Raw genomic sequence first — 14,302 nt, forward strand, 5'->3', positions numbered from 1 at the left:
GTTCAGACCGGACCGAAAGGGCAGTGAGGGTCCATGCTCCGGGGACACTCGCCCAGCCAGAGGCAAGTCAGACTCGGGGTGGTCGGAGCCTGCGACAGGCGCCTTCTCGGAACGGAGGCCTTTGTGCCTGTTATTTGCTCTTTCCGTCCGGCAGCACGTGGACGCCCGGCCGATGGTGTCCCCTCCGTGGAGCTCCCCTCCCCGGGGCAGCTCTGACACACCCAGGAAGGGCTGTTGTCTCTCAGGCCTGAAATCCGGCCTGATTCAGAGTCCCTGTGATCTGGGCTCGGGTCTCGGTGGGGGAAGGTGAGCTGCTTCTCCCATTTTATCGGAGCATCTGTTATAGACACGACGGAGGAGGGAGGCTTCCTTCCCCTTAGACACGTGGCAGTTCTGAAAACACTGTTCTCAAGTCATTCAACAGGGGAGCTTCCTGAACTGTCGGCTTAGGGTTAGAGTAGGGATCATGGGGGGAGACGTAATTATTAATAAATAGTTAAAAGCGCTTCTCAAGCGACTCCCAGCATTTTCCATGAAGAATGTCCAAAAGCTCCGTGGTGAGGAAAGTTCTTAGCGTGGGCACGTGAGGTCAAGGCCAATTTGAGGAGAGACTGTGGAGGCCGTGGTACCTGCTTTGGGTGTAATCTGCAGGTTATCGGGATGGTGTTCTAACTACCCCACTTTGGAGTCTTGAGTTGTAGAGTGTGTTTAATTCTTCTAAATAACTTTTATATTTACGCATGTTTGGCTATGAGAACAGATGACGTTTCTGTCAGCAACTAATCAGTTTGATTTTTTTAGTCAGCAAATGATGTGTGACACTTTCCGTGAAAATGGAACTTATTAACTCATTTCCTCTTTTAGTAAAAGGGGGGAAAATTAGTTCAAGGATTGGGAAAGCTCAAAAGCAAGTCATAAGCAACCGTGGTTTACTTACAGTTTTAGGCCCGTCCCTTCATATGAATAAGGAAAATCTTGGGAATAAGGACAGCCTTGTGGCTTCTGTTTATTTAGTACCTTGTTGCACAAGGCATAGTCGGGGTGGGGAGGGGAAGAGAGAGAAGTAGAAACGAAGAAATGAAATAGAGAGTGGGAGAGAGAATGCACGAGAATCAGAGGAGAGGAGGGGGTGGATTTGCAGCATTTTCACTTAGATTAGGTGGGAGTAATCCATTTACATAAACCAAGCACCACTTCTGTCATTTAAAAAAAAAAGCGGTTTTCATATAAAAGATCAGCTAAATTAGGAGTTTCAGAAAGTAAGAAAGTAGTCTTGGTTTTCTATATTATCTTTGAGAGAGAATTTGTATAAAAGTTAAGGTTTACAAGACAAGTGCATTTGCTTTGATTTCTTTCTTAAAAATAATGAAAAAAAATGAAATAGGACCATCTAGTGAAATAGTATTTGTATTGGATGCTTTTCGATGCTGTATCACCCTTCAGTTCCTCACAGGACGGTTATCAGTTATTGAAAGAAGTAGGTTTAATTCAATTTACTTCAGTTGCGTGTAAACCAGCTTCTCTGTGTGCCTGTGTCTCTACCACTCTTCTGTTCCTAAAATTCTGTGCTTCTGTGTGATCTCTGTGGACCCCTCCCAGTTTCCCCTTCCATAAATCAGGGATGTCACTTTCCTGAGTTGTTGAAAGGTTAAAAACGGGCTACCAGGCAGGTTGGCATTTTATGAAGGCCTGTGCTATTCAGTAATGAAAAAAAGAGCCTAGTCTTGCGTTTTTAAATAGTTGTGGTATATATAGATGGTACAAATTCTTTACTTTAGAATGTTTGAAGGCGAGGTGTATGGGATCAAACGTGTATTTCTCCCTCTGTCCTTAATGTCATTACAGCCATATGTCACGCACCACCACTCACACTTCCTCCCAGCCCTGTACCCTCCTCACGGTGGCTCAAGCCAGTGCACAGCCAGGTCTAAGGTGCTTCATCTGGTCCCTTGGGCCAAATCGCCCCGTTTTCCAGCAAAGCCCTGGTCTCCCTGGTCCTGTGCCCGCACGTAGACAGGAGACCTTCCCTGCCCAGGATCCTTGTGTAGTTTGCCAGCTGCACTCTGTGCCATTCGGCCTCTCGTTTAAAGCTCTGCATGTGATAAGTGCATTTTATTATATTTTGCTAAAAAAATCTTTGCCAGCTACTGTGCTGTCTCCTTTTAGGTATGGAGCAAAGCCCCATGTGACATGTTTCACTTTTCACCGTGGCTGCTCAGAAGCTCTCTCGGGTCTGCTCTGTCCACGCGGCTGTCTCTTCTTACCCCAGGGCACTCTGTGAGGGGGAACCAGTGTGATTACTGTTATGTCCACTGGTCTTTCCCGACTCTACCTCCTTCTAAATGTTTTCCTGCCTTAGGTAGGTGGTTAGTTTACCCTCTTCTACTATTACTGCCCTTGTTATACTTTAAAGGTTTTTTAGATCAGCTGATATTTACATTTTTTAGAATCCTTTTTAAACATTATTTTACTGCATTCCCATTTCAGAAAATTATTGTTCTATTTCATTTATATATCATGAAATCTGACAGCCTGAAACCTAGTACAGGCAACCATGGTGTTTGGTTACATTATTTTCTTCTTCTTTTTGAGAAACTCATTATTATAGCACAACGGGTGTTTATTGTCCCTAATTTCATTAGGAGATGGAGAATAGGTATGATTAACCTATAGTTTCAGTTGGAAAGATATGCTTATTATTTGCATCCTCCAACATTTGGGGTAATTAGTTCATTAAATCTTTTTAGCAAACTATGATATAAATTTCCCGGGGGTGGGGTGGGAGAAAACAAAACAAAACAGGATACTAACCTAAAAGTTTCCAATCCAGAATAAAGATAGCGGAAGCTGAATTACTTGGAGTGAGAACATGTCCATATTTTAACGGTTTGCTTTATTTTTAAATTTTTAGTCCTAGATTTAATCCTGTTGCTCTCCTTGCCCTTAATCGCAGCTGATGATCTCACTGCCTATTTGACTGAGAAAATGAAAGCTCTCGGTGGAGAAGCTGGTCCTCCCGTCCCCACGCGCTGCCTTCCTTCCCCAGAGGCTGGCCATGCTCGGGCCTCGCTGGCCGTGACTCAAGGACCTTTCCCCACAACTATAGCCTCTCCTTCTACATTGTCCGGTTCCTTCTACGGAAACATTCCTGTCATCACTCAAAGAGAAACAGTAAGGAACACACCTTCTTGACCACAACCCACTTTCATATCACCTTTTCTACTAAAACGCCTCAAAAAAGTAGTTTCTGCCGTTGTTTCCCCCTTTCTTCTCTCCCTTCTCCCTTGAAGGTCAGTCTGGCTTGTTGGTGTCTGTCCACTGCAGGCCCCAGGCATCACAGCCTTCATGCCTTGGCCCCAGGCACATGGCTTCCCGGCCTCCTCCCTCCTCCTTCCTTTTAGTCTCTACCCATTGTGTCGCCCAGAGCTCAGTCCTCAGGCCTCTCCTCCGCTCCACGGACACAGACTCACTGTGGCACCTCAGGGAAGGATGTGGTTGAAATAACTCTTCTCCATGTTGTTCCCCAGGTCTCAGTGCAGCTCGCATGAGGGAAATGCAGTTTTAACCTGCTCTGTATCCATCCAGCATCTCCCCTGCATGCCGGTGCCTAGGGGTGACACCCTGTGAGTCATGTTCATTCGGGGGTCGGGCCACGTGGGTAGAAGCCGGAGCTCAGAACATCGCAGATCACTGGCTCCCACCTCAAGGTTCCAGACATCCCTTAACTACCAGCAGTTAAGAATCTCTCTGATCCTGGTCACAGCTTTAATGCCAGCCACGGATGCCTCAACCACAGCGCAGAGCCAGCCTGTAGCCCTTCCCGAGCTCTGAGTAGAAGAAGTAAGCGCTGCTCAAAGAACAGGCTGCAGTAAGTTCAGTCCGCAGTGACTCACTCCCTACTCGGTCCTTCAGGCGTGCCCTGTCAAGCCCGGCATCCGGCGGAGACCTCACCGTGGCCCTCGCCACCTCGCCTCTTGCGCCCTTTCCATTGTCCACGCGGCTCCGGCCACGCTGGCCTTCGTGCTGTTGTCCCAGGATGGCTCGTGCCTTCACTGCACACAGGATCCTGTCCGAACATCAGGACCTCTTCCTTGACAACTCTGCCTTGAACCAGGGTTCCCGCTGCCACCCGGTCACTTTCTCTTCCTCCCTTGCACCGTCACTGACGTTACACTGTTTCTTTTTTTCTTTTTTTTTTTTTTGCGGTACGCGGGCCTCTCACTGTTGTGGCCTCTCCCGCTGCGGAGCACAGGCTCCGGACGCACAGGCTCAGCGGCCATGGCTCATGGGCCCAGCCGCTCTGCAGCATGTGGGATCCTCCCGGACTGGGGCATGAACCCGTGTCCCCTGGCTCTACACTGTTTCTATTTGTAGTTTACTCTGTCTCTGGCACCAGAAGGTGAGCTCAAAGCGGGCAGGTCTTCTATTTAGTTCACTGTATCTCTAGCACCCAGGGTACACATAACAGGCACTTGGTATCTCTTTAAATGAATGAATAATCCTCAGTGGTTATTTTTATTTTAAAATTAAGAAGAAACAATGTATCTTGCTTGTCTGTTATCAGTGACATTTGAGTCTGTTTTCCTTTTCTGTATCCACTCTAGTGGCTGTTACCACCAGGTGCTAATGTCATTTCTCTGTGAAACGCTTGCTAAGTGACTGCGGGTAACGATGGTTGAAATAAGGCCCAGACTGCTGCTGCTCAATCCTTACTTGCAGTGCCGGCCGGCATCAGTCTGGGGCTCACTTGTATGTTGAAGTGAAGATCATCTTAACTGGCTGCCGTCAGTATCAGCGTTGTCATTCTGCTCTGGGTCGTCTCTGTGCCAAATAACAGTTGGGAGAGGAAACTGCTTTCTGCTCAGAAGGAGGGAGATGATTTCAGCTTCTACCCCACCCTGGCTGGGATGAGGACCCTTCTCATCCACACCACTCACAGTTGCCAGTTCAGGCCATTTTGAAATAAGGACAGCTCCCTTTCTCATTTTCTAGAGATGAGAACAGCCTCTTGTATTTCTTGATTTTGCCTTTGACCCCTTACGTCATCTTTACAGCACAACAGGTCTACCACTCACATGCAGCCCTAGTGTCTGTTTTAGAGCAATCCCTTGATTTCACAAAAGGAAAAGCAAAACACAATTGCTGTCTTATTGTAGGGCTTCTTCAGCCGCAAGTAACATAAAAATCTGTTCCCAATACCTTCATCAAAGAGAGGGTTGTTTTTCCTACACGACAGACACTGATGTGCTAGGCCCACGCGGGCAGGTCCTGGGTCCAGGCTCCGTCATCCCTCATTCTCTGCCCTCTTCAACACGTTTGCTTCTGTCCTTGAGCTTGTCACCTCATGAGCCCTTCTATCTACGTTCCGTGAAGGTGGAGGAAGGGGGAAACGGGAAAAGCAGCACCAGCATCACCTAAAATTAGGCAAAAAAAGTATTTATGAACATCCAGCATTGCCCTCCCCTTAGACTGTACTGTCTGGAGAGGGTCGAATGGCCACTTCCAGGTGTGAAAGAGGCTGGGAAAGGCAGCCGTGTCAGCCAGGCATGGGCTCGTTGCTGCCCTGAACCGAGTCAGGGTTCCTTAGCAAGGAGGGCTGGGGGAACGGGTGTTGGGTGGGCACCTGCAGTGTCCGCCCTGTCAGCTGTGGTAACAGAGGAACTCTGTGAGAATGGGGCTCCGTGAGGATGCTTTGCTGTGGTCTCGCGTTAGTACAAACATTGTTCGTTACTCAGATAATTTCCAGTTCACAGGGGTATTTTCCATTTCTTCTTTTTCCTTGCAGCAACAGGTCTACCATTGGATTTACTCCTGCCTGAGTAAAATTTTCGTAGAAGACTTGGATTAAATTAGGAGCTATCGATGCTGCTAGTTGTAGCGAGTAGCTCACAATAGTTAGCAGACTGAAGGCTGATTTTAGACAATCTAAGCTCTGAAATGAGAATAATATGTGATTATCTCACAGCACTGTGGTCAGGATGTACCAAAACAGCGCTTAGAGGTGGTCACTGTTGTTGTCTTTGTAGTTATTTATTCGTTCACAAACCACACTCTTATTCAGCGTCTCCTGTGTGCTGTCCCTACTGCGGCAGGTGGGGTGTGGCGGTTAACAAGCTAGATGAGGCGGATGTCCTCCCACCCCGGACTCACCTGCCAGGCGACGAGCAGATAGACTAGGGAGGGCATTTCAGGCAAAGTGGTAAAAAGAAGGCAAGAAAGCGTGATACGGTCAGCGATGCTCTCTCTAAGGAAGGGATTTCGAGCTGAGAACATTTTTTCTTGAGACCTAATTCTTCAAATAGCCAAGTTACAAGTAAGATATTCTTGGCAAAAATGCAGTTATTTTCTGGGGAAAAGCATTAATTTTATCATAGGTTCCCTTTTTTCCTAGAGGCAATAACATGAACCATTACAGAATTTACCTGTTTCTTTTCACCAACAGACGGTTCTCTGTCTAATTCACCATCGAGTCAACCCATTAAACTTCATCATACAAAATTACCAAGAAAACGGTTCGGTTCTGTGCATTTTCATTGCATGTTCTCCTTGACTTCTTCTTTGTTATGTCCTTGCTGTGGTTCTTAATGTAATGTTATGTTATGTCCTTGCTGTGGTTCTTAATGTAATAACTCTTCTCCGATAGTCGGGGTCACGCCTCTCCTTACAGATCCTACAAGGAGAGAATTACGACACCCATCAGGGATCTGGAGGTAAATATGCATTGATAAATATTTGATAAAATATCACTTCAAGCCTTGATTGAATCAAGGCTTGAAGTGATATTTGATAAAAGTAATATTTGATAAAATATCACTTCAAGCCTTGATTGAATCAAGTGCATTAAAATAGTCCTGAAATATTCAGTAGCCTTCATTGGGAGGCTGCTGAAACGTTGTCCGCACAGAGCTGCACCTGGGCTGGCAGGTGGGCACTGGCTTGTTGCCCTGTCTGTGGGTTTAGGTTCTAGGCCTTTGTGCTGGTGGCCTTGGGAGCGTGTTGTGAGGCACGGTTTGGAGAAAGTCTCTTTATATACCCTGTGTTTCTTTCTTTTCTCATAGATTTTTTTGTTAAACTGTTTGACACAAGCATACTTCTTAATTAGGGGATTGTTTACAAGTTTTAAACGTTCATTTGTTTAATAATTGTTTTCTTTTTCCAAGCTCTTTCTGAAAGCTACCTTGGGGGCGGGCAGCTCTTATTTCTGCTTGTCCCTCAAGGTGTTGCACAGGTTGTGAGGGTGTAATAAGTGTCTAATGCATGCTTTCCTGTTGTTCAGTAAATTTAACAAAAATCTATTTGAGGTGTAAATATTTGTTCTAACATCATCATACACTGGGACCCAGCCTCGATCAGTGCTTTTCTGCAACAGAATCGTACTGTAATGCCAGTTTCTGGTTTCTATGTAAGCCTCTCTTCTAGACTCTGAGCATCTTGAGGGAAGAGCTATGGAAAGCTCATCGAGTCATTCAGTGAGCATGTCCTGAGCACTGACTATGTCACATACTAGGCAGTGCCGACACAATGGTGCAGTACACCCAGGCTCGCAGCTCACGATTCTAATAGGAGAGAGAGAGAGACACTAAACAAATACATCATTTAGTTTGTAGTAGAGGTAAGTGCTATTAAAAAAGGGAACCTAACCTACTCTTGGAAGTTAGCCTGCGGAAGTGAAATGTAAGCTGTGACCTGAAAGATAAGTAGGAGTTTTCCAGGCTGAGAGGTAGGAAGCTCATTCCAACATGCAAGTGCTCTCAGCTGTGAAAGAACCTGGTGGGTTCAAGGGACAGGAAAAGGCCAGTATAGATGCAGAATATTGAGTAAGGAGAAAGATCAAGTAAGACGCATCTAGAGAAGTAAATAGGAGTTGGGATCAGGTAGGCCAGGCTAAGGATTTGGGACTTAATCCCAAGAGCCATGAGAAGCCATTGAAAGAAGCTAAGAGGGAAGTGATGTGGTGAGATTTGTGTTTTGAAAATGTCACCCTGGGTGCAAGATGGGAACTTGAACTGAATGAAGGATGGTACTGAGGTCCTTCAAGGGGGAGGCGATGATGGCTTGGGTCAGGGCACCCAGTAGTGATGGGAATAAGTTGGCAGGTGGAAATACTTAAGAGATTGAGAATTGGCCGGAAGTTGGGTGGAGTGAAATGAGGGCAGGAAAGATATCAAGGATTAATGCGGTTTATTGAGACGAATGGCTCTAGAGGAAAAGAAGTTTGGGGACCAGGCGGTGACTTCAGTTTTGAACATGTTGAATTTGAAACGCCTTTGAGAGATTCCCAACAGAGATGTTGGGTGAAGAGTTGGATGCATTGGTCTAGAACTTGCAGAGTGTCTGGGCTGTAGCCTTTGAGCATCTATAGTATACATTTGGTGAACGAAGAAATGGATGGGGATGGCCCAGGAACAAACCTTGGGGTTCTCTGACATTTTAAGTTTCACCAGAGGATGAAAAGCTGGCAAAGAAGAGAATGCCCACATGCTGATGGCGAGAGTGTGATGTCACCAAAGCCAGTGGACAGTAACAGTTCAAGAAGGTAGTAGCCAGCGGTGGTCAGCCTAGCACCAGGGCACTGAGTGTGGTGTGCTCTCAGCAGTGCGTGTGGGGCCTAATGCAGAGAGGTCATGGGTGACCTCAGAAGACAGGCTGATGTGGTTCAAGAAATGGGATGTGAGCAAGTAGAGAGAACCTCCTGAGAAGTCTGGCTGTGAATGGGAGAAGAGGGAACAGCAGCTAAAGGGGATGTGGCTCCAACGGGGGAAACTGGAGTATGTTTAAGTGTTGGTAGAAAGGATTCAGTAGTCAAGGTGCAGTTGGAATATCTGATAGCCCAAAGCTCCTGAAGAGTGGGAGCAAGATAAGATCCAAACCTAAACAGTGAGGATTCGCTTGGGGGAGGGCAGAGTGCTCCCTGCACTGTGATGGGAAGGGAGGGGGCATAGGAAGGCACACAGGTGAGCAGGCTCCTGTTCTCTCGGTGAAGCAGCAGGCGAGCCAGCGACTGAGTCCCGGAGGATGGAGGTTAGAGGGAGGTTTGGGAGAGCCTAGAGGGCTCAGGTGACACTGAAGACAGATGGTTTTTTTTTTTTTTTTTTTTTTTATCTTTTTGCGGTATGTGGGCCTCTCACTGTTGTGGCCTCTCCCGTTGCGGAGCACAGGCTCCGGACGCGCAGGCCCAGCGGCCATGGCTCACGGGCCCAGCCGCTCCGCGGCATGTGGGATCCTCCCAGATCGGGGCACGAACCCGTATCCCCTGCATCGGCAGGCGGACTCTTAACCACTGCGCCACCAGGGAGGCCCAAGACAGATGTTTTGATAACACCTAATCCACACTGCTGTGTAATTTTTCCCAGGAAGAGTTAGTTATGAAGAACACAGAGCAGCAGGATAACACAGCTGATTCGTGGCTGGCTTTTTTTTTTTCACAACCAGATGTGATAAAAGGTCAGAGAGGAAAGAGAGTTTATGTCATGTGCAACAGAAGGTCAAATACTGGTGGATAGACTCAGACAAGGGAAGGGAGTTGTGATGTGAGGGGACTGATGGTGGGAAGCAAGGGAGATCAGTGGCCTGGAAGTTCCCATGATGTTGAAAAGAGCCTCAGCAGTAGGGTTACCTGAGCAGGCAGCCCAACTACAAGATGATTTGGGAAGCGGTGCCATTTTGGGTGACGACAAGATCCGGAGGGTTTTCTTTGCGTGCGTGGCCCAGCCGGGTTTGGTGAAGTGGCCCCGAGGATGAGCCGGTTAATGATCTGTGAGGGCAGCAGATGGGGGAGGACAACCGGGACAGCGGGCGTTGGGGCCGCCTCGAGTGACGGTGGAGCAGGGACGCAGCGGCACCCGGGGAGCCGGGGCCGAGGTCTTCCTGAGCGGTGCGGGGTGATGGGGGCTGGGGAGTGAGCCACGAGGGGCCGGCGGTGTTGGGGCCTGTTACATCGGGAGTCTTCAAGGAGCAGGGAGGAAGCACAGTCCAGGAGAGGTGCCGGGAAAAGAGGGCACTTTCCTCTTTGCCAATCCCGGGGCATGTGGAGTGTGAGAAAATGCACATCTTTTCCTGAAGAAGCTGAAGGGTGCAATGTCTTTACCCAACAGGCAAGTTAAATCAGAGCTGGGAGTCGGAGAAAGTATTGAGACGAGGACAAGGAGACAGGAGCTTGAACAGGAGATGGAAATCTAAGAGCTGGGGAGGGAGGGGGAAGGCGTGGGATCTTCATCGAAACGAGGCCCAGAGCAGCATGACAGGAGGGGGTAGAACATTCCAGGGGAGAGAGAGAGAGAGAGAGAGAGAGAGAGAGAGAGAGAGAGTGTGTGTGTGTGTGTGTGTGTGTGTAGGGGGAAGGGGAGGAGAGGGAAGGGGCAAACCAGACTGAGAAAAATCACAGAGCAGAGCAAGGGGGTTTCAGTCCTGATTATCTTTACATTGCCTCTTGGGCTTGACAGAATTCATCTCTGGCCTGGATTGGTTATGTATTGTGTAGTATAGTATATGTAGTATACTGTAATATTGTATATATATTGGTAGTAAAATATAGAATAGTATAGTATAATATAGTATATATAGCATTGTACGGTATAGCATATAAAGTATAGTGTATATAATTTAGGATAGTGTAATACAGTATAGTATAGTGCAGTATAGTAGAGTACGCTATATATATACAGTATGGTACAGTACAGTATGATATGCTCTGTATAGAATAGTATCATGTAGTGTATATAGCATGGCACAGCCCAGTACAGAATGGTCAGGCAGTTGGCTCTTCAGCCGCTGGGACACACTTGAGTGGCACAGGGAGGGCCATGTCACTGTCTTCTCTGCGCCCCATTTGCTGGTTCAGTTTCTGTCCACCCTTTGGGGGAGCCTTGCTGTGGCTGAAGGGAGTTTCCTGGGGAACCACAGACCAGACCTTGCCCACTCACCTGCTCAGCTCATGGCTGTGTTGCCCTAGCCAGTGTTATTCTGTGAAAGACATGTCATGTTCTTCTGTTTGTTTTTTTTTTCTTAAATTTCTTCAATGCCTCTTCATTTTGCTCAGCCTCTGATGTTAGTTGCTGTTCATATTATATATTACAGCACTGATATTTTCTGCTAAATCATTTTATAAAACATCGCAAGTACCCAATAAGTGTTTCCGGTGACGGTTTGTTTTTAATTTGTAAAGTCTTGATGAATATCATTTGCATATTTTAGTCTTTCCAGTTCTTCTTTGCTGAGGGTGTTTTCAAGGTGTGTTCTTTTACTTCCTGAAGGGGCAAATGATGTGAAAATCCTTCCAGATCAAGCTGTTTGTCCCACTCCAGGGTGCCGAGGGATAGGCCATATCCGTGGTCCGCGGTATTCAGGACATCACAGGTAAAATTTTTTATTTAAATTATTTCAGGGATGCACTGAAACATGATGCAGATTAGCAGCTGTAGGAAGCATCGTAATGACCCTCTGGGAGCTGGACATCTCCCCATCATACTCCCCCATCCCTGTCCCGAGGCCCGTCTTCAACATTTCCAATGTCTGCCCAGCCTGCTTCCTCTGGGCCTTTTGGCCTCCTGAGGCCCGGCCCAGACCACCAAGCTTCCCAGGGCCTCTGCCCTCTGACACTTGTCTTAGCAGGTGCACACATGCCCCACCCTTCGTCCCTCGCGCTCCTGAATCCTCCCCTCACATCTGCCCGTCTCGCCGCCTTCTCAAGAAATTCCAGAACCTCCTGCCGCCTCGCCCCTGGCTCTCACCTTGCCTCTCCTTCTTTTTCTCTATTTTTTATTTATTTGGGGATGAGATAATTCTGTTATAGGATAAAAAATAGAGTGAAGTTACATTGCAGAATATGCCTGTGTTTTAAATATGTGATAGTAGTATGGAAAGGATAGTGCTCATAATGAAAAATAAGTACAAATAAGTGTTGAAGTCCTCGCTGCTTTTTCTGTCACCATCAAGTGGTAAAGTAACATATAGATAAATTATTCATATTGGTGATCTAGTTACAGAATATGTAAATTAAAGCTGAACAGAATTGACATCAGATTTGTCCAAATACACAAACAGATAAAACAAACACGTAGATAACTATGAAGAGAAAAGGATAAATCATATATGTGAAACAAGGAAATGTTTGTTTGGATAAAAGAGATCCACAGAGGGCCTCCCTGGTGGCGCAGTGGTTGAGAGTCCGCCTGCCGATGCAGGGGATACGGGTTCGTGCCCTGGTCTGGGAGGATCCCATATGCCGCGGAGCGGCTGGGCCCGTGAGCCATGGCCGCTGGGCCTGCGCGTCCGGAGCCTGTGCTCCGCAACGGGAGAGGCCACAACAGTGAGAGGCCCGCATACCGCAAAAAAAAAAAAAAAAAGAGATCCACAGAGAAGTCGTCGCTGTGTCAGGTGCTTGCAGTTCTGGAAACCAGTGCTTCAAACAGCTCTAAATGAACCAAAGCAAGTGTTACTATAAGAAATAATGCTGATGTATGTAAATATGTTATATGTGTAAATATAATACTAACACTTAATTTAAAGAGTTCTAAATCTTTTGTCACAGATATTTAAAAATCAAATACCTACTCTTGCACATGTTTGAAAAAGTGACACAAATTGGTTAAAGTATTACATAAGCTTCTTTACATTCAAAATCAGACTCTCGTGAATCTCCGTTTGACTTGGCATCCTGGATGCCCATGTTTTTCCACACAACACTTGTATCGTTAAGAACCTTAGTGGTGGAGCATTTCTTGAGTTCTCTGCTCAAAAAGGGGGCTTCCAAGGTGTTGGTAATACTGTTTCTTGATCTGGTGCTGATAACCAGGGATGTATTCAACTTGTGAAAATTCATTGAGCTTAAGTACACTAATACTACTTGTACCTTTCTTTATGAATGTATTATACAGCAATAAAAAGTTGACAATAAAAAAAACCTAACACTTAAAAGATTATAATATAGCAACCATAAAAAAGAAAGAAATTGAAGACATGTAGACACCTTGGTTACTTGGACAAGTGCAGGACTCGCAGATTATAAGAGGGGCCCTGGTGGTTAAGCTGGAGTTCTGTACGAGGGAAGGGAGGAAGAGAGAAAAGGACACGGGGGAGCGGGTGGGGGAAGAGCCATCCCATCATCGGGTTGGGGTATGTGTGAGGTGAGGACCCTGTCGATAGAACCACTTTCCAGACATTACTAGGGGTGTGTGGCTGTGAATAATCTTCTTCAGGCTTTTCTTGGGTGTTTATGTTAGTTTTTAAAAACCTAGAGCTGAAAAGTCCAGCATGGTAGTTGTAGTCATATGGGTCTGTTTACATGGAAATTAATTACAATTAAAAATAATGAAAATTTCAGTTTCTTAGTCACAGTAGCCACATCTCAGTTGCTCAGGAGCCGCCTGTGGCTCATGGCTGCCGTATTGGATGGCCCAGAAAGTTCCTCTGGACAGCCCTGATAGAGTGTACCAGGTTCTGCCTCCTCATGGTGGATTTTTGAGTGCCAGGTATTTCTGGATGGATAACTGGACATCCTGGTGCCTCCTTCAAAGCTTGAATCATTATCCTCAGAGTGAGCCAGCCAGTACGTGGTGGTCAGTTGGTCCCTTATTGTCCTCTGCAGTTGCCCACCTGTGGCACCAGGGCTGGGGTCACAGACATCACCTGGGCAGCTCCTGGGACCACCGAGGAGCTCACTCACCCCAGCTGACTTGCCCCCCTCCCCCCCGACCACGATTCTTATGTGTAGGTTATTCACCTTCCCCTACTTGGATTCTGAAAACATGGACCAGATCACAGTGGGCACACTCCACTGTGTTTCAGCAGCTTCCCTGAACTTTCTCATCCAGTATGGCCCAAGTGGGTCTGATTGCTGTTCTTAGTTATAGTATCTGATTATGAATAATGTGAGAATATCTGATGTGATTCTCTCCAGCAAGTAGCCTTTACCGGGTTGGCATCAGAACTTTGGAAGAAACCAGAAAAATGTAAAAATAAAGAAGTGTTTGTTTAAAAAGGCATTCTGTGAGGCTTAGAAAAAAATGAGATAACTGAACACGTGATAGAAGAATGGGACTTTGAAAAATTTTTTTACTTTTTTTATTAACATATAGTTGGTATGCAATATTATATATTGCAGGTGTACAACATAGTGATTCACAATTTTAAAGATTATATTCCATTCATAGTTATTGTAAATACTAGCTATATTCCCTGTGTTGTGCAGTTTATCCTTGTAGCTTATTTATTTTATACGTAGTTTGTACATCTTAATCCCCTAACCCTATCATGCCCCTCCCCACTTCCTTCTGCCCAGTGGTAACCACTAGTTTGTTCTCTA

General features: G+C 46.4%; 1 protein-coding gene across 1 annotated transcript in view; it reads left to right on the plus strand.

The window, feature by feature from the left end:
* Window positions 1-14,302, plus strand: part of L3MBTL4 (L3MBTL histone methyl-lysine binding protein 4) — a 400,149-nt gene that overhangs the window by 136,491 nt on the left and 249,356 nt on the right. Inside the window, 1 exon segment of the mRNA XM_060118356.1 lies at window positions 11,253-11,355. Within this exon segment, the coding sequence (XP_059974339.1) occupies window positions 11,253-11,355 (103 nt within the window).

The sequence above is a fragment of the Mesoplodon densirostris genome, chromosome 15, assembly GCF_025265405.1.
Source record: "Mesoplodon densirostris isolate mMesDen1 chromosome 15, mMesDen1 primary haplotype, whole genome shotgun sequence".
NCBI classification, from domain to species: domain Eukaryota; kingdom Metazoa; phylum Chordata; class Mammalia; order Artiodactyla; family Ziphiidae; genus Mesoplodon; species Mesoplodon densirostris.